At 43.4% G+C, this 27,401-nt stretch overlaps 1 protein-coding gene and 1 pseudogene across 2 annotated transcripts in view; one reads left to right on the plus strand and one right to left on the minus strand.

Annotated features, from left to right (window-relative positions):
* Positions 1-2,841: 2,841 nt before the first annotated feature.
* The window catches only part of RAB43 (RAB43, member RAS oncogene family), a 39,467-nt gene continuing 14,907 nt past the window's right edge, over positions 2,842-27,401 (minus strand). The window contains exons 2-3 of one of the 2 annotated variants that reach the window (XM_019719030.2): positions 5,439-5,622; positions 2,842-3,230 (exon numbers count right to left, since the gene is read on the minus strand). In XM_019719030.2, the coding sequence (XP_019574589.1) occupies positions 2,980-3,230; positions 5,439-5,622 (435 nt within the window). In that variant the 3' untranslated portion in view covers positions 2,842-2,979. The remainder of the gene's footprint in view (positions 3,231-5,438; positions 5,623-27,401) is intronic. The other variant, XM_019719031.3, reaches the window with a different exon arrangement.
* Positions 11,972-26,366, plus strand: LOC109438865 (elongation factor 1-alpha 1 pseudogene; annotated as a pseudogene).

The raw sequence follows: 27,401 nt of genomic DNA on the forward strand, positions 1-27,401 counted from the left end.
TAAGTAGGGGAGGACAGGAAGGGGTTGGCCTGGACAGAGGGTGTTCCTGGGGGACAAGCAGGTAATGGAGAAAAGCCAGGGCAAAGTTGTGAAGGCCTTGGACATCTGAGTCAAGTGTGGACAGCATTGAGTGCCCCAGAGCACCCTGGAAGGTATTGGGGAGGGGGGACAGGACCAGAAGTGACCTTGCACAACTGCCACTTTGACAGCAGCAGGAGGGTGGCTTGGGGCAATGGAGGCTAGAAGCAAGGAGGTCAATGAGATGTCCAGGTGAGCGGAGGCAGGGCACGGTGGAGATGGGATCCCAGCACTGTGGTAGGGTGCGGGGAGACATTGAGGAGCCAAAGTGACTTCTGATTTCTAGGCTAAACCCTAGAAAATGAGTGAGGTTGCTCCCATGCAGGAAGGATGGGGTGGCAGGAGACCCACTTGGCCCAGTGTTTCGAACATCCTGGGATTGTGAAAGGGGAGGAAGTGTTGTTTCCTTGGTTTCTGGGTAAACCAAGAGGTCACCAGTGAGAAGAAACCTCCCTGGTCCCAGGCTGGGCTGGCTATTCCTTCCCCCTTCTGGGTCAAACCTTTACAAGGTTTCAGGTCTCCTGCCCAAGAAGGCGTATGGCTCATATTCCAAGATGACAAATGAGCCCATCACCAGTCAGCTACCTCTTCCTGTGCCTCCCCTCATGGCAGATCCTCATGGCAGATCCTCATGGCAGATCAGGGCATCCATGTGAAGAAGGGGTAGAGGGGCCTCCCTCTTTCCCTAAGCCCTGCAAGGCAGCTGAGAGCCATCCTCAGCCTCAAGGCAGGAGGGAGCTATAAGTAGGTATGAGCAAGGACAGTACCTTTGCTTGGCTGGAACTGTGGCTGCAAGTCAATCACAGGGGTGCAGGCCTAGGCCTCTGCTCCAAGACCCCTTGCATGTTTCCCCACCTCCCAAAGCAACACGTCTCTGCAAGGTAGGGTTTGATGAGACTTCTCTTCCATCTGGGCCCTGGGTTGAATGCCCAGCTCTGCCCAAATGTCAGCATCTAGCAGAGAGATCTTGGGGCTGGAGAACCTTTGCCTTTGGCCTGAATGGAACCCTCTTTAGGGAACCCCTCATTAATAGGCACTTTCAACTACAGGTGGAGTCCAGGGACTGCAATGGAGGGGTCAGTGAGATATCAACTCCCTGCCAGAAACTGGGCCCCATCCCATCAGCAAGGCTGCTGAGGAAGGAAGCCAGGCAGTCTTCTTGTTCCCAGCTCCTACCTCACCTCAGCCAACAGTGGGCTGATTCCCCTCACCGTAGACCCTTGCTCAGCAGCTTCTGGCCCGACCAGGCCAACATCCTTCCCCTCCAGGACCAGGCTCAGCTGTTCCATGGCTGCCTCCCTGCCTGAAAGGGAGCCTCCAACCCTGTATGTCTCAGTCTCAGCTGCTCGTGCCCAACCCTGCCACCTCAGACTGCTGTGGGGCTATTGCAAAAGGTCTACAGCCAGGCTGCCTAGGAGAGGTGGCGATACAGATCAAAGTGCTTGGAGTTGAAGAAGGCAAGGGAAGTCTGAGCTTGGAGTGCCGCAGCCTGCCTTGGGGACTGGGACTAAGCCTGGAGTGCTGCCTGGGCTCTTAAAGGCTCTGAGCTGCCTCTCTCCATGATGTGACCTGGGCATAGGCACCCTGTGTCCTGGCTTCTCTTTCAGGTGTGACCTTGGCACAGGACACAGGGTGCCTGTGCCTAGGTCACGTCATGCTCTGAGAGCAATTTATTTCCTAGGGCCCCAAACTGAGCGACCAGAGGAGCTGGACTGGGCTGACATGGAGGGACTGGGGTCTCTGTAATCCTGAGCTACAAGGCAAAGACTGGTGCTACTTTTAAGATCCCCAGGGATCTCAGCCCCAACCTGCCTTGTAACCTTAGCACTGAGAGCACACTGAGGCTATTGAGGGCAGGTGGGCCCAGGGGGGTGAAACAGCCAGACCCAGAATTGCCACGGCCTCATCTTTTTTTGTTTGAGAAACTCTAGAGGCTAGACTGGGAGCAGTGGGTGAACTGACACTTTAAACATGGCAGGCAAGATTTCTGCACATGGGTTAAGACTGGGTGTTCTCACGGTCCCTCTCAGACCTGAGCCTCAAGGATGCAATTTTTACTTTTCCCTTTAATGTCCCTATTCCTATCTCAGTTCCCCTACCCCCAAGCTTCTGAGAGCGGGTACTGAAGAAGCTGGTTTTGCAATCTGAGTACCAAAACTTTGGGCCCCAAGACAGCAGACTTGGCTGTGGGCCACTTGGCTGTGGGCCATGACCCCACACTTGTGCAGATAAAAACAAGAAGCTACGTGGAAAACCAGAAAACTTGAGAGGTCTTGCTAAGGCAGCAAGCTGGGCCACATAGTGTCTGTGAGCTTAGAGCTGGCAGTGAAGAAAGAAGGTTCCTCGCCTGGAAGGAGTTAGGGCTTCCCTGGGGTTGTGCTCAGGAACCAGTCTGTTGGTCTGGTTGCTCTTGCTCTCTGCAGGTGCATGTGATGGCCCTGAATGACCTGGGAGAACCTGGGGCACCAGCCACATCCCTGAAGAGCAGCAACCTGTTGCCACAGCTGCAGCAGACACAAGGTGTGAAATGGTCAGAATAAGTTATGTGTAGAGCAGGGGAGGCACATTCCTGGCCCCTCTCCCTCTGCAGTCCACACCGGTAGCATCAGGCCAGCCCTGGAATGTTAAGAGCATGGAGGGAACAGCCTCTAACTGGAAGGATGGGCCCCATACTCTACCCTGTGCCAACAGGCCTCTTGCAGGAGGACTCATACTTCTTCCTTCCTCGGGGTAGCTTTCCCATCAAGCATCCAGGCCATGGGATGAATAATTCTAGGACTTTATACAGTTGCTCTAGAATCACTGATGCCCTGGAGGGCCAGCTCTGGAAGGCTGGGCTTGGCAGGCCACAGAGAGAGAGAAGAGGCGGGGAGGCCCCTGCCTGCCTGCCCTGCATGCCGGTCAGCACCCGCAGCCCCAGTTTTCTCCAATGTCCTTGCTATCCAGCTGGATGTGGTCAGTGCTCTTCTCACTGAGCAGAGGGCCCCCGTGCCTCATGACCAGCTCCGTGGCCACCCTCATGAAGGCCTCCTCCACGTTGCTTGAGTCCTTGGCAGACGTCTCAATGGCACACAGGATATCGTAGTGCTCTGCCAGGCTCTGTGCCTCAGCCAGAGGGACCTCCCGGAGCTCGCCAAGGTCCGACTTGTTCCCTGTAGGGAAAGGCCAGGTGCAGCTTGGTGAGGCCCACAGGTGCTAGGTGCAAGCTGAGAGACCCACTGCCCTCTGTCAACTACTAGTTGTGCATGGTAATCTATCTTTTTAAAAAAAAATAAAACTTTTTTTTTATTTAAAGCTTTTATTCTGTGCTTTAGTCCCTTGTTTTTTAATCTTTGCCAGAGGCTTGTATATTTTATTGCTTCTTTCTAAGAAACAGAAGCAATGTAGTGAAAAGAACACAGTTCTTCCACTTTAGAGCTGGAAGAAAACCTGAGTAGGTTTTCTTTCCAGCTTCCTATCACTTCCTGTGTGACCCTTAGGTAAGTCACTTCATCTCTGAGTCTCAGTTTCCCAATCTATGATGCCACCTTCAGCAGAGTAGGAATTAAATGGTACACTAAACATGAAAACAACTGGCACTTGGCAGGTACTCCATAAATGTGGAAGTAACAAAGAAAATCTGGCGTTGCTAATTTTTGTGTGTTTTTTTGCTAAAATTTATGCTTATTATTTATTCTCTCCTATTTCCCTTTGGGATTTTTTTATTCTCTGTAAGATTGTGGTTTCTGGTTATTTTGCTTTTATGATAGAGCACAGTCTCTCACTTTACCTCAGAGTACATCTTTAGCTTCTCCTACAGGTATACGATGTTTCATTATATTCTAAATCATCTGGTAAACTGCTCCTTGACCCAATTTCTAAAAGAATTTTTTTAAGTTTCTAACTGGTTGACTTTTATAATGTGATTACAGGAAAGATGAAAAAAAATAGTGTCTATAAAGATCTAAAATTTCTTTGGTAACCTTAAATGATGCAGCAAATAATTTCAATATGTAGAACTTAGCCTGACTTCAATAAACTAAAAAAAAAAAAAAAAAAAGCACATGTTATTTATGAGTAATTATAAATCTGAACACAGATCAGCTATTTAATTTTATTAACAAAATGTCAATATTTTTTTATATAAAAATGGTATTACTGTTGTTATATATTTTTAAGTGTTTGTATCTTTTATAGATTCATCCTGGAATATTTTCTGATGAAATAGTTTGGTGTTGGGATTTGCCTGAAAAACAACACAAGGGAGGAGGGGATGAGGGTAGACATGAAAATGGGACGTGAGTTGCTATTAATAATTGCTAAAGTTGTGTGATAGGTATCTGGGGTTTATTACACGATTTTATTTTTGTATAAAATGCTTTATAATAAAATGTTTTATTTTAAATGTCCTGGATTAAAGGGAAGTGTAAGGCTGGGTAAGAAGAGCCTGGGGAGTCCAGCTCTGCTGAGTGCTTCTACACCCCTGTCGAGGCAGGATGCAAAAGGCAGACTGCATGGAACCAAGTGCCATCCTTTTCCCAGCTGGACCCACATCCAGGCCCCATCTGTACAATCTCATCTTAGAAGAATCAGCCTGACTGTTGGGGTAAAGACCCCAAGGACCACACAAATGGTCCAAAGCTGCTTGAGCCCAGGTCTGGGAATTTTATGTAAGAGGAAAAGGAAAAATGAAGGTAACAGCATCCCTCTGCAGCAGCAGTTTGCAAAGTGGGGTCCCTGAGCCAGCAACATGGATGTCACAGGCGTCACCTAGGAACTTATTAGAAATGTACATTCATGGGTCCCACCCAGACTCCTGAATCAGATGCTCTGGGCGTGGTCCCCAGCACCTGTGCTTTAAGGCTTTGGAGGCATGCAATCATTTGAGAAGCATTGCTCTGCGATGTGGTATGACAGAGCAAGTCACTGAATTACGATCAGCAGAACTGAACTCAAATTTCACCTGTATGTATTCTCAGGCTGTGTGAACTAGAAGAAATCACTTCACTTCTCTGAGCCTTAGTTCCATTTCCTGACTAACAAAGAGTAGCCATGGTTATGGGAACTAAATCCAAAGACACATGTGAAGATTTAGCCAGTGTTAACCACTGTACAGATACATGCTCATAGCAAAGTAAACGTTAGCTTCCTTTCTTCCTTCTTCTAATTCCAATTTTGAATATAACTTTACAAGTGATTAGCAGGATAAGGATTTGCAAGATCATTCAAGTTCTGGTTTCGTTCCTGCCTAGCGAAGCTCAGCCCCAACTCTGCACTTTGGCTTGCCTTTTATTTAAAAAGGAGAGAGAAACTGAGACAGACAAACAGGATCTGTGGCCCCGATAAACACTGCCAGCCCCCTCCATATCCCCCCAGCTCACCGATCAGCAGCTGCACAATATTGGAGCCTGCATACTTCCTCACATCCTCGATCCAGTGAGGCACTGACAGGAAGGAGCTCCTCTTGGTGATGTCGTAAGCGAGGATAGCCCCATTGGCACTGCGGTAGTAGCTCTGGGTGATGGTGCGAAATCGCTCCTGGCCAGCTGTGTCCCAGATCTGCAGCTAAAAAATTAGGGAGCCTCCTATGAAAGTGGTGACATGGCCAAGCCCAAGGGACAGGGAAAGCAATCCCACGTACCCATGCCCAAAAAACTAGTTTCAACTGGCAGACCACCAGCCCACATCTTGACAGGAATCACAAAGGAGGGGCAGATAGAAGATGGACAGAAAGAGAGACAGGTGTTCTGAGCCCTTAGGAAACAACTCAGTGGCTCAACTTTGAAGACAGGAGGATGAAAAGGTAGGTAACCCCATTGCTCCCTCTAGTCCCCAGGGACAGGTGGTAAAAGGACAAGGGATGTATTCTACACTGCAGCAGGAAGTTCACTCAACCCAGGGTCCTCTGTATGCCCTCCCTCCACTAAACACAGGCTTGCTGTGAACCAGAAGAGTTCCAGCAGCTCATAGTCCAGCGAGCTGCCATGATGCTAGCTGGCTATGTGCACGTCCACTGCCTTCCCCTCTATGGGCTTATAAATGCACCGCTGTACCCAGTTGTGTGTAAGGCTCCCCCAGAACTAGGGTTCTGTGCTTCTGCCTCAGCAACACCTGGGAAGATGCTCACAACCTGGTGGTAAGGGAGCCTTGGCTGTGGCAATGAAGGTCTAGGGAAGGCAATGGGAAGAGTCTTCCTGAGGGGCCTTTACCATCAGCTGACCCAGCTTGGCTAAAGAAAAGGAGCTTGGGGTCTTTTCCTGCCCATGCCTTCACTTAACACCCATTAGTGCCCAATGCCTAGTCCTCCTGGCCATGGAGGAGAGGTGCCTGTGTGTGGCAGGAGCTTCCCTGGCTTTCTTAGAAGCAGCAGTCTGGCAGGATACACATGAGATAGAGCAGGAGGAGGGGTTGAGCCAAGGCAGACATAGACCTACACTGTACCCGGCCAGAAGGTCCCCCATTCCAGGCGGAGAACACCAGCTCTGGGACTGGGAGAGATGGACCATGGATGGGCATCAGAGCAGGGAGGTACGATTGTTCTCAGGAGCTCAGGGGTTGCCTTCTCTACTCCACAAATCACAGATTATTGGGGCTCTCTGCTTTGGTCTACACCAAGCTGCAGGTCTATCTATGCTCTTTAGCTGGCACAAGCACTCTCAGTGCCTTTTTATCGAATTCTCAAGGTGTGGAAGGCTCCTTATTCTGTCTGGGGCGGGGACAGACCCCAGAGGCCTCAGACAGTTCCTGAGGGCAGGGAGGTGACAACTTCTTCCCTAGGCCCCACCAAGAGAAGTCCAAGAGTTAATGAGCTCTGGGCCACAACATGACAAATAAAATCCTCCAGTCCTGACACTTCCTATTTACTCCTTAACTGTGAGAGGCTCCAAGGACACTAGGCTCTGTACTCTAAACCATGGTGTCTGCTCGCTCATGCATGGGGTGAAGCAAAGGGTGTACACTTTAGCACTACACAAACCTGAGATCCAAATGACCAATAACTCACCTCCATACCCCAGAGAGCATATACAATGAAAGATAAAGGCCAAACATAGAAAAAAGGAACTTGGAGGAATAAGAAACATGTAAAGGCAAAAAAACAAAAACAAAAAAAAAACCCTCAAAAATAATCATCAATATTTTCAGAGATAGAAAAGATCCATGAAAAAATAATAGAACACGTTTCTTTTAAGTAGAAGGAGCATTCAGAAAGAAAAAAAGAGCTCTGAAAATTAAAAATGTAACATAAATGAAAAACACAACATAAAGGTTGGAAGATAAAGTTGAAGAAATCCCTCCATAGTAACAAAAAAATACAAAGAGATGGAAAATAGAGAAGAAAACTACAAAACCAGCCTAGGAGGTCCAATATGGGATAGTAAGAGTTTCAGGGAAAAAAGAAAAGTAAAATCAAAGAAATACTTCAAGAAAATCCCCCAGAACTAATTGAAAGGGCCCGCTAAGCACACACACAATGGAAGAAAATGACCCAAACAAAACACATGACGGAGGGAATTCCAGAACAATGGGAAAGAAGATTCAAAAAAATTCCACAGAGGGGAAAAGAAGGAAAAGAAAAAAAATAGGTTTCAAGGTTTCACACAAAAGATCCACATGGCATTAGATATTCAATAAAACAATGCCTAAATTATGAGGGAAAATCATTTCTAACCTAGAATTCTCTACCCAATCAATTATCACGCAAGTGCAATGGTTTAATAAAGGCATTTTCAGGCATGTAGGCTTCAAAAAAATTTACCTTCCTGCCAACCTTTCTCAGGAAACTACCAAAGGTTCCTTTACCTAAAGAAAGCAACCAAAAATGAGAAAATGTGGGCTCCAGAAAACAGAGTTCAATTCAAGAGAGGCAAACTGAATCCCAAGGATGGTGGTAGAGGAAGATCCCAAGACAGCAGTGAGCCTGAACATCAGCTCATCCAGAGCAGGCCCCAAGGTTCTGGGACAGCTTTCAGTTCTGGCAGAATAATCAGTAGCAGACAAGCCCTCCCTCCATAAACAACCATTAGATTGAGAAAAATAGGGCAGGGTGCCATTTTCAGGTTATAAACAATAAGCAGCACAAAACTGTATTCCCGAGAGAGGCAAAACTCATGAAATGCACCTCATCATCACCACAACTCTACCTGGGGACGGTTTCCTGACCACAGGACAGTGGGATAGAACATAAGCAGGGCATGGTGGTCCCACTGAGTCAGGAAGGCAAAGGTCAATGTCTCCAGATGTGATTGATGGAACAATGCAGGAGGTGGGAGAGCCCAAAAGTCTATGTGGTAGGAAGAGAGGGGACCCAGTACTCCTTGCCTGAGGACTCTATGCACAGGGTGAGACTATAAGAATCTCACCACAGAGTGGCTCCTACAGGGTTGAGAACAGACCAGAACATAGACATACAGATTGAGCAGTGCTAGAGGATGCTGAAGTTCCAACCTAGCCATGGTGAAGAGGCCTCCTTAGCACCTTGATAATGACCCAGATATTAAGCTGAGACATCACGAAGGCTATGAGTGAGAAACATGGCTATAAGAAGGCCTCCATAAACCTACTCCAACAAAGCCTAAAACCAAGACCCAACACAAGTATCAGGTTTGGAAGCTGAGTTCTGTCAAATTAGAGAGGCAAGAGAAACTTCCTCAAACTTCTACCTATCTGCCCTAACAAAATATAAAACTAAACCTACACAGATCCAAGGTGATCACCCAGTAACTGAATTGACTACTAAAACATGAATCAACACTCTTCAAAAGAAGATAACAGAATACAGGGTCCCTACAAGGTATCAACCACTATTTCCAGTATACAATCAAAAATGGCTAAATAGTAAAAAAAAAAAAAACAAAAAAAAAAAAAACAGGAAAATTTGACCGACAAAGAAAAAAAAGCAGTCAATAAAAAATGATGCCAAACTGGCCCAAATATTAAATTTAATAGACAAAGACTTCAAAGGAGTTATTTTAAATATGATCAGAGAATTAAAAGAAAATATGTGCAAGGAATTAAAGCAAATATGATCACAATGAGTAAGTAAATAGGGAATTTCAGCAGAGAAACGGAAATTATTTTTAAAAACATAAAAAAGACTCAAAATTCTAGAACTTAAAAGAACAATAAGTGGAAAATTCACTCGATAATCTTAACAGCAGAATAAAGATGGCAATAAAAAAAGAATCTGTGAAATTGAAGAAAAATCAATAGAAATTATCCAGTCTGAAGAATAAAGAGGAAAAAATTGAAGACAATATCAAATTGGGGCAATATCAAACAGTCTCATATTCACATAATTGCAGCCCCAGAAGGAGAAGATAGTGAGAATGTGGCAGAACTAATGACTTACAATTCCAAATTTGATGAAAATACTGATTTAATGATCAAAATAACTCAGCAAACCCCAAGCATAAGAAATATAAAATATATCTTAGCAGATCATAGCCAAACTGATGAAAACCAAAGGTAAAAAAATAAAAATTTTAAAGCAGTTGGGAGGATTGGGGAGACATTATATGCAGGGGAACAACAACAAAAATGACAGGTAACCTCTCATCAGAAATAATGAATGCCAGAAGATAATGATGAAAAGTGTTGAAAAGGAAAAAAAGGTACCTAAAGAAAAAACTCAACACCAAAGTCTATATCTAGAAGGAAAAAAATCTCTCAAAAATGAGGGTGAAATAAAGATATTTTTAGATAATTGAAAGTGGACAGAATCTTCCTGGAAGACTTGCACAACAAGAAATGCTAAAAGATATTCTCCAGGATAAAGGGTAATGGTACTAAATGGAAACTCAGATCTACAAAAGCAAAGAGAAGCACCAGAATTGTAAATAAGTGGGTATATATAAAATACTATTTTTTCTTCTTGTATATTCCATATAAGAGGGGCATCCGGTTGACTCAGTGCTTGGAGCATGGTGCTCGTAACACCAAAGTCACCAGTTCAATTCCCACCGGGACCAGTGAGAAACAACAGCCTGAGCTTGGAGCTGAGCCCCGCGTGAGTAGCCAGTTGGCTCAGTGGTTAGAGTGCGGTGCTCATAACACCAAGGTCACCGGTTAGATTCCCACATAGGCCAGTGAGCTGTGCCCTCCACAACTAGATTGAAAACAACGACTTGACATGGAGCTGATGGGTCCTGGAAAAATGCACTGTTCCCCAATATTTTACAATAAAATTTTTTTTAAAAATTCCTTATAAGACAACTGACATTAAAGTTATAAATTATGACTATAAAGTGGGGTTTATAATGTATTAGAAATAAAAAATATGACCATAATAGCACAAAGGAAAAGAGGGCATATAAGTAAAATTATACAATTGTAAGGTTACTGTACTTGTGAAGTGTCAGATGTGACAAGTGTCAGTTTTAAGACATGAAGTGGTATAAAATTGACTCTAGAGATTTTATAAGTTAAGGATACACATTGTTAGCCCCATATTAACCAGTAGGAGAAATAATAAGTCAACAGAAGAACTAAAATGATATTCTTAAAAAAAAAAAAAAAATCAGTTAAACCAAAAGCAAGTGGAAAGGAACAAGGAATAAAAAGCTGAAGAGACAAATAGAAAACAAATAGCAAATGGTAGATTTTAAACTCAACCATGCCAATAATCACATTAAATATAAACAGACTAAACATGCCAATTAAAAGCCATAGTTTGTCAGACTGAAAAAATGGTAAGACCCAACTATATGCTATCTATCTGAGATGCACTTTAAACATAAAGACACAAATTAGGTAGAAAGTAAAAGAATGAAAATATACATAAAGAGAGCTATATTTAACACAAAAAGCATTTTAAAAGCATAAGAATGATGGTTATAGTAATATCAAAGTAGACTTCTAAACAAAGAAATATAAGATATAAAGAGACATTTTATAATGATAAAAGACACAATTTATCAGGAAGACATAATGATACTAAATATCTATGAACCTAATTACAGAATTTTAAATTTCATGAAGTTAAAACTGACATAACTAAATGGAGAAATAGATCTACAATGGTAGCTGGAGATTTTAACATCTCTCTCTCAATAATTGATAGAGTAAGTAGAAAAAAAAAATCAGTATGAAGAATATCTAAACATCACTATTGATTCAACTGACATTTCCCGAACACTATACTACAGAACAGCATTTTTTCAAGAGGAGATGGAATATTCACCAAGATAAACCACAAAATAAGTCTCAGTAAATTTCAAAAGAATATTACTCTAAACACAACAAAACTAACAACAGAAATTAAGAAAGCTCAGAAGAGACTTCTTCAAGAAGATGGAACTGAGAGAAAGCAATATATTGGGTGGAGAGTTACACAATATGTTGGAACAGATGGAGAAGAGAGTTATACCAATTAGGTGAGAGTTTGGAGATGAATTAATGGTAAATAGACACCTAAGCAAAAACAAGATGATTATGATGGCCAGAAGAAACTAGTGAGCACAGGAAATTAAAAATAATGGCAGCCACCGTTTATCTGTGAGTAGCATTTACTAATCATAATGTATTTATTCAATCATTACAACAAGTACTTACTGAAAACTTGCTATGTGCTCCAGGCACTGAGGATACCAGGGCCAACAAAACAGATGTAAATTCCTGTCCTAAAGCTTACAGTCTAGTGTAGGAGACAGATGCTAACTAGGATAATAAATACTGTGCTTGCCTCCTTCCACAACCACCTCAAAATTACAACTAAACTACAGAACAACAATCACTGAGAATTGCCTGAAGTCTATCTAGCTCAACAGAAGTCGTATAACTAACAGAAGCCACCTTGAGAATGGTAGGAAGGGCGGAGATGCAGAATGGGGCTATTCCTACACTCACATGTGGCAGTTAAAAAACAGGAGGGATATCTTAGCTGTGGTGGTCTCCCTTGAGGAGTGAGGGGTCTCAGCCCCACACCAAGCCCCACATCCCAGGGTTCCAGTGCTGGGAAGAGAAATCCCCATAACTTCTGGCTATGAAAAACAGTGGAGATTGTGGCTGAGTGAGACAGAGGGTGGCTGGAGTCCCAAGTATTCCTCAAAGGCCCAAATACCAATATTTCTGACAGACTGACTCACTATGAGCTCCAGTGCTAGGGTAGCAAGTCGAAAGGCACCAGAAACATACAAGGAGGAATTGAATTGTCTGGATTCAGGGCGAGGCCTGGAGGGGCAGCTTTCTCCCAGACAGATGTTCTGGCAGAAGCCAATGTTCCTTTGTTGAGTAATCCCATGACCCAGCCTACACACGCAGGTAAGCACCATATGTAAGTGTCTATCAACCTACCTAACACTGATCGTCCCATCTGGGTGATTCCCTGAAACCCCATCCCACCCAAATGCAGGCCCACCCAAGCCACTTCCAGTGTTTTTTTCCATACAAATGGCCTGTCTTGGCTCACGTAGTAGACTTTCCTAAAATCTCTCAAAGGTTCACAAACCTCAAACAAGCAGTATCTGGCCGGGGATGCCCTGTATTCCTTGCAAAGCAGCCTCAAGTCTGGCACTAGTGGAAACGAGCCTCAGTTCACAGCTTAGCCTCTCCCAAGCACCTCCAAGCCCAGCACAAGTAGCAATCACCTGCAGGTCACTTTATAGCTCATACCAAGTAGCCCCAGGCAGGGCACAGGCAGCACTGACCTTGGACTGCACCAGAGCCCCCATCACCAAGAGGTCCCATAACCAAAACACCCACTGCCTAGCTTCAGACCACACCAGAGCACAACGCAACCACCTCCACAAATGACACAGCCAAAGGTCAAACTCAACAAGTACCAGAGGCCAGCTAGAGCAAATCCAGCTCTGTGGGGTCAGCTCCTGCACCAAAGCTCCTCCACTGTAGTCACTGCCAGTCCTCAAAACCAATTAGCCTGAGGGTCAATCGGTCCCATTGATGTGCAAACAGAAATCAAGGCTCAACTACAAAAGGAGGGCACACACAACCCACACAAGGGACACAGCTGGAGCACCTGGCTCAGGTGACCAGGGAGACTATGCCACTGTGCCCCATAGGACACCTACTACGTAAGGCCACCCTACCAAGATCAGGAGATTTAGTAGATCTACCTAATACATAGAAACAAACACAGGGAAGCAGCCAAAATGGAGAGAAACATGTCCCAAATAAAAGAACAGAACAAAGCTCCAGAAAAAGAACCAAATAAAATGGAGACAAGCAATCTCCCAGACACAGAGTTCAGAATACTAGTTATAAAAATGTTCAATGAACTTAAAAGAAGAGTAGTGAGAACTTTAACAAGGAGATAGGAAACATAAAAATGGAGATAGAAAACATAAAAAAGAACCAGTCAGAAATAAAGAATACAATAACCAAAATAAAGAATACATTAGAGGGAATCAAGAGCATATTAGATGAAGCAGAGGATCAAATCAGCAATGTAGAAGACAAGGTTGCAGAAAGCATCCAATCAGAATACCAAAAAGAAAAAAGAAACCAAAAAAAAAAAAAAAAAAATGAGGACAGTTTAAGGGGCTTCTGTGACAACATCAAGCATACCAACATTCACGTCTGTTGGGGTACCAGAAGGAGAGAGAACACAAGGAATTGAAAACCTATTTGAAGAAATAATGATGGAAACTTCCCTAACCTGGTAAAGGAAATAGACATACAAGCCCAGGAAGTATACAGTCCCACAAAAGATGAACCCAAACAGGTGCACACCAAGACACATCATAATTAAAACGCCAAAGGTTAAAGACATAGAAATAATCTTAAAAGCAGCAAGAGAAAAGCAGTTAGTTACCTACAAGGTAGCTCCCATAAGACTGTCAAGCTGATTTCTCAACAGAAACTTTGCAGGCCAGAGGGAATGGCACAAAATATTCCAAGTGATGAAAAGCAAGGACCTACAACCAAGATTACACTACCCAGCAAAGCTCATTTAGAATCAAAGGACAGATAAACAGCTTCCCAGACAAGAAAAAGTTAAAAGAATTCATCACCACCAAATCAGTATTACAAGGAATGTTAGAGGGACTCCTTTAAAAAAATAAAAAATATAAATAAAATTGCAATAACAAATCTCTCAACAATTACTTTTAATGTAAATGGATTAAATGCTCCAAATAAAAGATGTGTGGTGGCTGAATGGATAAAAAAAATAAAAAACCCCTTACATATGCTGTCTACAAGAGACCCACTTCAGATCAAAAGCACAGACTGAAAGTAAAGGAATGGAAAAAGATACTCCATGAAAACAGAAACAAACAAAAAGGTAGGGTAGCAATTATTATACAAGACAAAATAGATTTTAAAACAAAGGCTATATAACAAGAGACAAAGAAGACTCCGTGATTGTACTTCTGGATATTTATCCAAAGGAACCCAAAACACTATTTGGAAGGGACATGTGCACCCATATGTTCATTGCAGCATTATTTACAATTGCCAAGATATGGAGGCAACCTGGATGTCCATCAATGGATGAATGGATAAAGAGGCGGTACATATATACAATAGAATATTACTCAGCCATAAAAAAAGAATGAAATCTTGCCATCTGCAACAACATGAATGGACCTAGAGAGTACTGTGCTGAGTGAAGTCAGACAAAGAAAAACAAATGTCGTATGATTTCACTTACAAAGCCTAACAATTAAGATCACGAACACATCTTAGCAAAAATGCTACATACCTCATTGCTGACTATCATTACGGTCACCTTCAAAGTACTCCCCTTGGGAAGCTATGCACTGACACCAGTGCCAAGTCCACCCTTCAAAGCAATTTTGGAACTCTTTTTCTGGAATGGCCATCAGAGCTGTCATCATATAACCCTTGATGTTCTGAATGTCATCAAAATATCTTCCTTTCAATATTTTATCTTTGGGTTAAAAAGTTATTGGGGGCCAGGTCAGGTGAGTAGGGAGGGTGTCCCAATACAGTATTTGTTTACTGACTAAAAACTCCCTCACAGACAGTGCCATGTGAGCTGGTGCACTGTTGTGATGCAAAAGCTCCTTTGGGACCATTTTTGCACACATGTTTCTCATGCCAAGATTTTCAGTTAAGATTTTCCTAACTGTTGGGGCGGCTGGTTGGCTCAGTTGGTTTGAGCACAGTGCTCATAACACCCAGGTCACTGGTTCAATTCCCACATAGGCCAGTGAGCTGCGCCCTCCACAACTAGATTGAAAACAACAACTCCACAACTAGATTGAAAACAACGACTTGACTTGGAGCTGATGGGTCCTGGAAAAACACACTGTTCCCCAATATTCCCCAATAAAAATTAAAAAAAAAAAAATTCTTAACTGTTTCTCTATTGATATTTACTTGGTCTGCTATGCTTCTCACAGTCAGCCAATGATTTTGATGCACAATTAGATGAATTTGTGCAATGTTTTCATCATTTTTTCTCGCTACTGGCCGTCCTGACCTCTCTTCATCAGTAGCACGTTCTCACCCCTCAGAAAAATGTTTAATCCATTTGTATACTGCCGTTTTCTTCATGGCACTATTCCCATAAACTTGGACTAACATGTCCCTGATTTCACTTCCACTCTTGCCAAGTTTAACAAGAAATTTAATGTTTGTTCGTTGTTCTAATTCAAGCTCAGACATTCTCGTGACACCACACAAAAACACTCAACAACTTTTTCGCAACGGGTTTACCGCCAGAACACAGGTGTAGTGAAAACCACCATTAAATCTAACCCAAAATGGGAAAGGAAAAGACACACATCAACATCATTGTCATTGGACATGTACCGTGTTTCCCCCAAAACAAGACCTATTCGGAAAATAAGCCCCAGTTAAGACCATCAGCCAGATGGGCACATTTAGTATGTTATGACGATGTTCCAGAAGAAGATGACATGACTGTATTTGAATAAATGTAGATTGTTGTACATGGAAAAATAAGACATCCCCTGACAATATGCCTTAATGCGTCTTTTGGAGCAAAAATTAATATAAGACCCGGCCTTATTTTCAGGGAAATATGATATAAGACCTGGTCTTATTTTCGGGGCAACACGGTAGATTCCAGCAAGTCTACCACTACTGGTCATCTGATCTATAAATGTGGTGGAATACCAAAAGAACCATCAAAAAATTTGAGAAGGAGGCTGCTGACATGAGAAAGAGCTCCTTCAAGTATGCCTGGGTCTTGGATAAACTGAAAGCTGAACGTGAGTGAGAGATCACCACTGCTATCTCCCTGTGGAAATTCAAGACCAGCAAGTATGTGACCATCACTGATGCCCCAGGACACAGAGACTTTATCAAAAACACAATTACAGACACATCTCAGGCTGACTGTGCTGTCTTGCTTGTTGCTGCTGCTGGTGGTGAATTTGAAGCAGGTATCTCCAAGAATGGGCAGATCCGGCAGCATGCCTTTCTGGCTTACACACTGGGTGTGAAACAACTAATTGTGGGTGTTAACAAAATGGATTCCACTGAGCCACCTTACAGCCAGAAGAGATACGAGGAAATCGTTAAAGAAATCAGCACCTACATTAAGAAAATTGGCTACAACCCTGACACAGTAGCATTTGTGCCAACTTCTGGATGGAATGGTGACAACATGCTGGAGCCAAGTGCAAACATGCCTTGGTTCAAGGGATGGAAAGTCACCCATAAAGATGGCAGTGCCAGTGGAACCACACTGCTTGAAGCTCTGGATTGCATCCTGCCACCAACTCGTCCAATTGACAAGCCTTTGCGTCTGCCCCTTCAGAATGTCTACAAAATTGGTGGTATTGGTACTGTCCATGTGGGCCGAGTGGAGACTGGTGTTCTCAATCCCGGCATGGTAGTCACCTTTGCTCCAGTCAGTGTTACAACTGAAGTAAAGTCTGGTGAATTGCACCATGAAGCTCTTCCTGGGGACAATGTGGGCTTCAATGTCAAGAATGTGTCTATCAAAGATGTTCGTCGTGGCAATGTGCCTGGTGACAGCAAAAATGATCCACCAATGGAGGCAGCTGGCTTCACTGCTCAGGTGATTATCCTGAACCATCCAGGCCAAATCAGTGCCAGATAGGCGCCTGTGCTGGATTGTCGCACAGCTCACATTGCTTGCAAATCTGCTGAGCTGAAAGAGAAGAGCGATCGTCGTTCAGGGAAAAAACTGGAAGATGGCCCCAAGTTTTTGAAATCTGGTGATGCTTCCATCGTTGACATGGTTCCTGGAAAGCCCATGTGTGTTGAGAGCTTCTTTGACTACCCTCCTCTTGGCCATTTTTCTGTTCGTGACATGAGACAGACAGTTGCTGTGGGTGTCATCAAATAAGTGGACAAGAAGGCAGCTGGAGCTGGCAAGATCACCAAGTCTACCCAGAAAGTTCAGAAGGCCAAATGGACATTATCCCCAATACCTGCCAGCCCAGTCGTAATCAGCGGTGGAACAATGGTCTCAGAACTGTTTGTCTCAAATGGCCATTTAAGTGTAATAGTAAAAGACTGGTTAATAATTACAGTGCATCGTAAAACCTTCAGAAGGAAAGGAGAATGTTTTGTGGACCATTCGTTTTTTTGTGTGTGGCAGTTTTTAAGTTACTGATTTTAAAAATCAGTACTTTTTAATGGAAACAGATTGACAAAAATCTGTCACAGAATTTTGAGACCCATTAAAACAAAGTTAAAAAAAACAACAACAGGCAACAACAATAATGAACGCCACTCAACAAGACACCACCACACGTCGACACAAACATAGCTGTGAGACACTAATATACCAAGGTTATGAAACCTTACTGAGCTATTTGTACAGTGCTGCCAATGTAAGCGCAAGGTGGCAAGTTCGCGAACTTAATTGTCACACCCTGTATATGTGTAATCTAAAGAACAAAATAAACAACAAACAAAACAGAACAAACTCATAGAAACAGAGAACACATCATGGTTGCCAGAGGGGAGGAGAGCTGACAGTGGGTGAAAAGGGGGAAGGGATTAAGAAATACAAATAGTTACAAAATAGTCATGGGGATGTAAAGTATAGCACAAGGAATATAATCAATAATATTGTAACAATTATGTATGGTGTTAGATGGGTACTAGATTTATCAGGGTGATCACTTTGTAATTTATATAAATATCTAATCACTATTGTACAATATATAATAATATTGTATGTCAACTGTAATTGAAAAATAAAAATTATTAAAAAATAATTTATACTTATTAGAAAATATATTTATTTATATGTAAAGGTATAAAGAGAATGTTTATTATAAAATAAGTTACAAAATAACACGTATGCTAGATAGTGATAAGAAGGAAAAAACAAGCAGGAGAAGAAATTATGAAGAATAGCAAGGAATGAAGTTTCAGATAGGATGGCCAAAGAAGGCCTCATTAAGATCACTGTTGGGTAAAGATCTGAAGAAAATTAGCTAACTTTGCAGATATCTAGCTGTGCAGAAAGCTAGAGTAAGCTAGCTATGCAGATGTCTAGTAGGCAACATTCCAAGTAGAACAGCAAGTGCAAAGGCCCCTGAGGCAGACATGACTAGTATATTCAAAACAAGCAAGATCACTATGTTTAGAGCAGAATAAAAAAGAAATGAGTTTCATATCCCTGTGGCAATCTTGTGGTTACCGATTGTGCTTTCTAATCCCCTCACCTTCCCCCTTATCCCCACCCCCACTCCCATCTAGCAACCCTCAGTTTTTCCTCTATGTCTCTGAGACTGTTTCTGATTAGTTCGTTTATTTATTCTATTCTTTAGATTCCACATATAAGTGAGATCATATGGTATTTGTCTTTCTCTGTCTGACTTATTTCACTTAGCATAATGTTCTCTAGGTCCATCCATATAGTTGCAAATGGTAAAATTTCGTTCTTCTTTATGGTTGCGTAATACTCCATTGTAGCCACAGTTTCTTAATCCAGTCATCTACCGATGGGCATTTCAATTGTTTCCATGTCTTGGCCATTGTGTATAGTGCTGCAATAAACATAGGGGTGCACAGATTTCTTCGAATTAGCATTTTGGAATTATCTGGATAAGGGGGAAGGTGAGGGGATTAGAAAGCACAATTGGTAACCACAAGATTGCCACAGGGATATAAAAGTCAATTTGGGGAATATAATCAATCATGTTGTAAAGATTTCGTAGGGTATCCAATGGACACTTGTCTCATTAGGGAGACCACCTCAGGGATGATGTAGATGCCTGATCACTGTGCTGTACACCTGAAGCTGAAGCTGAATAATAATGAATGTCAACTATAATTTAATATATATGTGCATATATTTAATATATATGTGTATACATTTAATATATATGTGTGTGTATATATACATATTCCAAGAAGTGGAGCACAGCATAAGGAATAGAGACAGTAGAAATGTCACGGCTGTATGCAATGTCAGAGGGGTAGTTGATTGGGGGAGGTGGGGTTATCACTTTGTGAGGGGTATAAATGATAAATGTCTAACTATTACAGTGTTTTGTACACATGAAACTAATAAATAAATAAATAAAAAGGAAATGAGTAATAGGGATGACAGAGAAGTACAAAGGAACTAGATCATGTAGTACTTTATAGACCATGGTAAGAACTTTGGCCTTCATTCTGAGTGAAGGTGGGAAGCCACAGTTTTCTGCCAATCAGATTTACTTTTTAACAGGATCATTCTGATTGAGAATACAGCAAAAGACAGCAAGGACAGAAATGGGGAGACCAATTAGGAGGCTATGGCCATAATTCAGGTAAAAGATGGTGGTTGGATAAGGGTGGTAGCAGTGAAGATTGGGAGAATTGATCAAATTCGGGATATATTTCAAGAATAGAGCTGAAAGGAACTTAATGCTGATCTAATCAGTATTACACAAGTCTATTGAGAGGATGCAAAGTGTGCATGTGTATAATGGGGGCTAGGGTGGTGCTGAGAGTTAGTTAAACCCTCATCTTCCAAAGTAAGAAATCAATAGATTATGCCTATAATGGGGTGGGGGCAATATAAACAAGAGAAATAGAAAAATCCTATCAACAATAAAGAGTTGAAGTGATTTCCCCCGGAAGTTGGGGGTGGGGGTATCAGGAGACCTTTTTTGTAACAAGCCTTATTAACTCTTTAAATCATACACAAGTATAACTCTAATAAAAATAAGAACTAAATTAAAAACCAACAAAACAGCTACAGATTACAATATCTAGGTCAACCAATTGGTGTGAAATTTGGGCAGTAATGGAGGAGATATTTTTGGAAAGTAGGTCCTTCCCATAACTGGTAATATTCTCATTCTACTCCCCCACATTAAAGGGAACAAAAAAGAGCAGTGACGGTGCTCTGGAGTCTGACAGGCCTGAGATCGTAAACCAGTTCTGTCAGCTTGGTGTCTTTGGGCTAAAATTTAATTCAGTGTTACATCTATAAAAAAAGGTGCTGTAAGCGTCAAATGATAGGTTCAACATGCACAGTGCCTAGACAGAGAAGGTGCTGGATAAATGTACCCATTTAATATTTACTGAGCTATTACAATTGTTGGCTAGTGTTTTTAAAATATGCAAAGGAGCTTTAATGCAAAGTAGAATACATAAAGTACCCAAAGAAAAATATATTGGACTGTGTGCGTGGGTCATTTGTTCATTCATTATGTACCGAAATTCTGCCATGTCCCAGCCCCTTCTAGGAACTGAAGATACTGCAGGGAATGAAACAGAGCTCACATTCTAGTAAAAGGAGACAGACAAGAAGAAAGTAAATAGTAGAAATAGTAAGCACTCTGAAGAAAATCAAGGTAAGGGCAGAGACTTCCTTGTCTGGGGGCCTCCAATGGTGGTCACAAAAGGTAACACACTTGAGCTGAGGAGCCATTGGGACAATGGTCAAACAGAGGGAAGAGCACTAACGACCAGAAGCAGGACAAAGCTTGCCATGTTTGAGATACAAAAAAGGGCAGTGTGGCTAGATGGTAGTGAAGAAGGAACTCGGAAGGAAACACAGTCTGAGGTGGGCTGGAGCCAGGGCATGTAAGATCTTGTAGGACAACATCAAGAGTGTGGATTTTATTTTTACTGCAGTGGGAATCCATTGGACATTGTCTGAAGCAGGGAAATATGTATCAGACACCTCTTTTATCCCACTTCACATAGCTTAGCAGTCCACCTTGTACTCCAGCCATCACAGCAGCAACCAACTTCACACAGTACGTAGCCTAAAACTCCTTGCAGCACCAGGCTTGCCTCGCTGCCTGCCACATAGCCTCTCTGATTCTAGTCCGTGAAGCCTATTGGAAACCACCAAACACTCATGTATTCATTACCCAGAAGTGAGAGGCTTACCGCTCTATGGATCAACCCTTAGCCAGTGGCAGGCAGAGTATGCCTGGGCCAGATTAAGCCCTACTTGTCCATGGCAGTGACCAAACTGAAAATGCAACCTCATATAATGTTCCCTTCCTTTTTCTTTCTCCAGTCTCCAAACCAAATGAGCTGCCTGCAAGCCCTTGTGTCAGGCTGTTTTCCAGGGGAGCCCAGGCTAAGACAAGATGTGTTCTGATTGATGTTTGTGAAGTATCACTCGGGTAGCTGGGTGGAGAATGGGCCTGCCTTAGGATCACAGAGAAGGCTTGGTAGAGGAGACCCAACCACTTGGCCCAAATGCCCTCTGTGTTTCAAAGGAGGTGGGGAAAGCCAAGCCAGGAGAGGCCTCACTTTCTCAGCAGCCAAGCACTGCTGAAGCCCCAGGTCTGCCATCTGATAGTGCCCCAAAGGAGGCTGAGTGAAAAGTTTAATGAGTCTGATCGGTCACCTTAGCTATTTGAGGAGGCAGGCAAACAGACTAGCATCACCTTGAACCATCTACTGGAGAGGATAGTTAATCCTAAAAGGTCTCAGAAGCCAGAGCAGAACCTACCACATGTATACTGTGGGATTCTGGAGCAGGTACGTGGACCACCCACAGGATCCTCACCTGAGCTTGCAGGCAAAGACCAAATGCCCAATGTCACAGAGGAGAAAGGCAGGCTCTGAAGGCATCTCAGCCTGTCTGTTTGCCTGTCTGCCTACCTCCCTGATCCGTTTTCAGCAGGGGCCTGGAGAGCAGGAAATCACAGGCACCAAGTCTCCACTGCCTCTGCCTTTGTTGCTCCCTCCCATTCATACTTGTCACTACCTCTACTTAGCCTGGCACCAGGTCACTATAGCCTCAAACCTGCTCAGGTTCTACCTGTGCTCCCATCAATTCATCACACAGCAGCCAATGTGGAGCTGTTAAAACTACTAAGATCTTGTCACTCCTCTGCTCCTCCCCCTTCAAGTAGCATCCCCTAAGTCCTTAGGATCTGGGTGTAAAGGACCCACAGGACCCAACTTTACCTGCTGTCACTTCACTTCAGTGTATTTGCCTCCTTGCCAGTCCTTTAGTACTCCTTGAGGTTTCTATAGCGAGGCTTGCCCTTGATTTTCCCCTTGAAGTATTCTTCTCCACATGCCTTCCTCCCTTCATTCCAACCTATATTCAAATATCACCTCTGCTAAGAGTCCTGTCATGACTACTCTTTCTTAAAAGAGCAGCCCATCTTATCCCCTCACCTCAGTTTATTTTTCTTCAGTGCATTACACTGTCTGACATAATGCACACACAACTCACACTTTTTAAATGTTTATTGTCTCTTCCTCATATACGCTTCATGAGGGCAGACACTATGTCTGTTTGGCTTTCTGCATGTGTCCAGCACCCAGCATAGCGCCTGGTATATAGAAGGTGCTCAATAAATATGTTGGATGGATGAGTTCCATTTCTGCCCTTAGAGCCTGTTACCCTTCCCTGCTTGTTCTCCATCTAGGGGCTGAACTCTAAGCCCTAGTTTAGCAAACTGTTGGGTAACATGCATCCTGATGAAATTCAGGGAGTGATTCACTACCTGGACCACATAACCGGCCTTAAACTGCTAGGGACAGCTGCCAAGTTGAAATCACCACCCACTTCTCCACCCGTCACCCCCAGGAAGTTCTCTTCCTGCACCCTCACTTGACACATTGGGACTTTGTACTGTGAATTATACCTGAGCCCTCCCTCCCAAACTCCTCACCTGCCACTTGGCACACCACTAACTTCTCTAACCTCTCCCTGCTAGGCTTTCTCTTTAGGGGAAATTCCCCGGGCTGCTGATAATCTGGAGTGAAGTCCAGAAGCATCTGCTGGGTACTGAGGGTAGGAGTAAGGCCTGAATGGGATGGAAATAACTCCCAGAGGTCATCAGCTCAGAAGACAGATGCTGCTCCCCTCCCACTCAGCAGAGGGTGGTAAGGTAAATTTCAAATGGGTAGGGTAGGGCGGGGGTTTCAAGAGGCCTGGTTTGGGTCTTTCATTTGCCTTGGTGGTGGGCAGGCTCAGGCCCACCAACTGCTGCCTCAGTTGGGGAAGCACAGTCTCCATGAGTTTTATTTTCTCTAAGCTCCACAGCAAACAACTCCCAGTGTACACTGCCCCTCTGAATCCACACATCCATGATGGGGTTTATCATTCTCATCATTAAATCCTTTTTCTAGAATATACTACATTCATCTTGACCTTTTAGTGAACTCCTACCTAACCTTCAGGACCCCAGTTCTAAGATCATCTATTCAGTTGAGCTTTCCCTGACACACAGGGCTGGGCCCCAACCTAAGCAGAATCCATTCTTCTTTCCTTCATGCTCCCATAGCTCTTTATTCTTGCCTCCATAACAGCACACACCACAAAATATGTTATCAATTTAAGTCAAATATCCCAAACCAAGGTCTTTGGGGGCCAGGTAGGGAACATAAAATACAGCAAGATGACAGAAAAGGATGTCCTGCATAAGCAGGATAAAATACAAACCAGCAAATCGCCATCCTCAGGCCAAACAAAATGAGTTTCATAGTGGGGACTGGCCTCGGGCTGTCACAACACTTACTGTTTTGTAAGTCTGTCTCTTACCATCGAGCACGGGCTCTTGAGAGGAGAGGTCCCATCTTATTCCTTTGTGCCACCAGTAACCTGGAGCACAGCAGGTGTTCAACAAGGAAGGAAGCCTTCTGAAAGCAGGTCCTGATAGTCAGGACAGTGAGAAGAAGACCAGAGCTGCAGTGAGGCTCAAACTGCATTCCAGGGACTCGCAGTTGCTGTTCCTATGGAGTGGGTACGCGTGTGCCCCAGTGGAAATCATGCTGCTTATTAGGTTAAAAGCACACATGGTTCACTTCCCAGAACTGGGTCCAGCACTGTCCCTCCCAATGGAAAAAGAAGAGAATTTTATTTGAACAGTCTTTCTCCTGCATGATGAAGCAGACCGTAGAAGTTCCTTGCTTCGTCATAGAAAAGGACCTTGGAAAAATTAGTTCTCAGGTCAAAACTCTGAAAACTGGTCAGCCTGACCCAAATATGAGTTCCTGAGCTGTTTTTCATGGTGTCTTGGGATGTGGTTGAGTCGAACCAGGAGGTACAGTTTGCAGTCTACTCCGCCAGCCAACACCATTATCATTTCTCTTGCCTCGGTTCTCCAAGGGAAGAGCTTGGCCCAGGCTCGCAAACAAGCCACAGCCCAAGACATGGGTGCATTGTTAATAGTAAAATGCTGCAAAACCTCCCGTATGTTAGCAAGTTAAACACAGTCAGGGAGTTGGACAGAGACCAAGTGGGAAAGAGAAAGGAGAGAATGCTGTGCTAGCCACACAGTGAGGGGCAAGCAACATGGATCTAATACAGATAGTGTTACACGGGCAAAACTGCTCCTCTGTGGTGGGCAGGAAGGCTAGAGATGGACTCCTAAGCATAAATTCCTCCCACCCCCCTAAACCCAGTTATTCAAGATCCCAGCATCAAAGATTACTTTCTTTGTCCTTTGCCACAATGCAGCTATCCTTGGTAGGGCCATCTGTAGTTTGAATGAGAGAGAGATCAGGAATCCTGACCTACTCCACCAGCCAAGTGATCAAGGATGGTCACAGTACCTTTCTGGAGTCCGCGTTTCATCACCAGTAACTTGGGAATAGCAGTGACCAGCCCTATTTCGCAGGGCCAGTGGGAGCAAGGGGTAAAGGAGGGGTTCGAATGTGCTTTGAGAACCTCCAGGCGCTGGCATTGTTAGTGCTTCACATCTTTCAGTCCATTTCATCCTCACATATCCCTAGAAAGCAAGTTCTTATTACTTTTTAGATAGGGGCCAAGTTTCAGTAGAGCTTTGTCTAACTCTATACTGTGTGCACAGCAACTCCACAAACCGTATCTGTTGTTGTTGCTGTTTTTTCCAAGAAACCTCACTGATGATTTATTAATATATTAATATATCTCTTGCAGGAATCAGTCAAACCATTTCCTAAACAGTCTTGGTGTAGAAAAGACACAATGTGGGAAAGGACCCTCACGTCTAGCCAATGAGTCTTGCCTCAATCACTCACAAAGGAACTCATCAGGGATGCCATTCTTCCCTCTCACAGGGAGGCTGAGACCATCTATTACCCCCAAGCCCTTCCTCCATGGCCATCTTTCCTGCTGCCACCCAAATCACGCTCACAGGCCCCTTTGGGAACTATGAGAAAACATGGGTGACCAAACCAAAGCAAGACGCCAGAAGCCATTCCCCCCAATTCAGTCCAGTGGGGCAGGGAAGAGTTGGCAACAAACAGGGTAGAATGCAAGGTCTTCATGGTAATAATGTATGCTGAGAGGAAGCAATGATATCATTCCTAGACACAACTGCAAGTTCTGACTTCCCTGGTAAACCATTTCTTGGAGTCCTCACAGCCTCCACAATAATTCCCTAAAACCCCAACCTGCTTTTTATCCAAAATTCCTCATAAGCAAGGGCCTGGCTACCGGGGGCTTAGATAACATTTGTCCCAAAGTGAACTCTGCCTTCCCTCAAACTGTCCCTCCTGTTGCCCTGCTACTTGGATTAAGGGAGAGTGGGTCAAGCTGGGAGCCCTACTCAGCTTTGACCCCTCGGCTACCCCATGATCACTGCTGATTATGCCTCCAGCCCATGTCAACCCTCAGGAACAAACGGTGTGTATCCCAGACAAAGCTGTGTGCTTCCTTAGGACACAGTTGACACATCTTCTAGCATGATCAGAAGGCTGGTCCTAACCCCTGTCCATAGTGTCTCTACCCCCAAACTCCAACTACACTTGACTTAAACAAACACTTCCTCTTTCACAGTTCCATGGCTTTGCACATATATATTCTTGGTAGCAAATCCCTGTCTTTCTCCATTGGGAAACTCATTTATATTTCAGGATCCAGCTCAAACTTCACTACCTCTGTGACCCTGGGAAGAGCAGACTGCTGCCTCCTCTATGACCCTGCAGAACTCAGCACACATCCCTATGGCAGCCATGGCAACCGCAGGGCCCTGCTTTAAGGGAACAGGCCTAATTTTAAATATTCATTCCTGCTGTCGCCACAATAAACACATGTGTACTTATCAGGCCATGTGTTCCAATTTTGGGTTCAGAAATTACAGTCACTACAGCAACAGCAATGATAGCACTGCATGCTAGTTTTATTTATACATCTATTCTCCCAACCAGATGTGAGCTCCTGAAAAAAAAGGGACCGTCTCTTATTTACCTTTTTTCTCACCAGTGCTTATAACAATACTTGGGAAAAAGTAGATACTGAATATACAAACCGTGAACTTGTCGCCATTTAATGATCTCCCTGACATGTAGTTTATGTCTCGGGTATCAGAAGGTAACTTCTAGCCAACAACCATAATTAAACTCAACAGACCACCCTTCCAAGTTTCAGGCATTTTTCCTTTTACTCTCATTTCAAGTTGTTCACTGCTCCAGACAGAAAAGGCCAGCTCAAGGCTGTGGCTCTTAAATGATGCCCCAGGAAATAAAGTTAATAGAGCAAAGAGGAATCTTAAGAAATATGAATAAATAAATCTGATGGACACTATCCTAACCAAGTGATTTTGGCATCACTACCAGTGGGGTAACCTGGCATCAAGTGGTGCCTGCCGTGGTGCCATGTGAAGTACACAACATTACCACTGAGTCATTCTCACCAAAACTGTGCCACCCGAGTCTAATCAAGCCTCTAAATTCAACTTCCCATTCACTAGAAATATGAGGGATAAAGGAACTAGTCAAAAGACACCAGAAGGAAATCATGAGACAAATCCAGAAAGTGATTCTTAACAATAACAAAAACAAAAGCCATTAGAAGGCATTGTCCTGAACTAAACCCATACTGGTTCAAGGGGGAAAAACACTACAGAACACATTCTGGAGAAAGTTGGAGAAACTGAAAAATGGACCAGCCTGTGGATGCTATTATAGAATGTGATAAGAGTATTGTGCTTATTCTTAAAAGTTGTATGTTGAGGTATCCAGGGGTAAAGTATCATGATGTCTGCAACTTCCTTTCAAACAAAAATATTTCTATT

Source organism: Rhinolophus sinicus, chromosome 4, assembly GCF_057876585.1.
Source record: "Rhinolophus sinicus isolate RSI-liver-muscle chromosome 4, RSI-T2T, whole genome shotgun sequence".
Taxonomy (NCBI): Eukaryota; Metazoa; Chordata; class Mammalia; order Chiroptera; family Rhinolophidae; genus Rhinolophus; species Rhinolophus sinicus.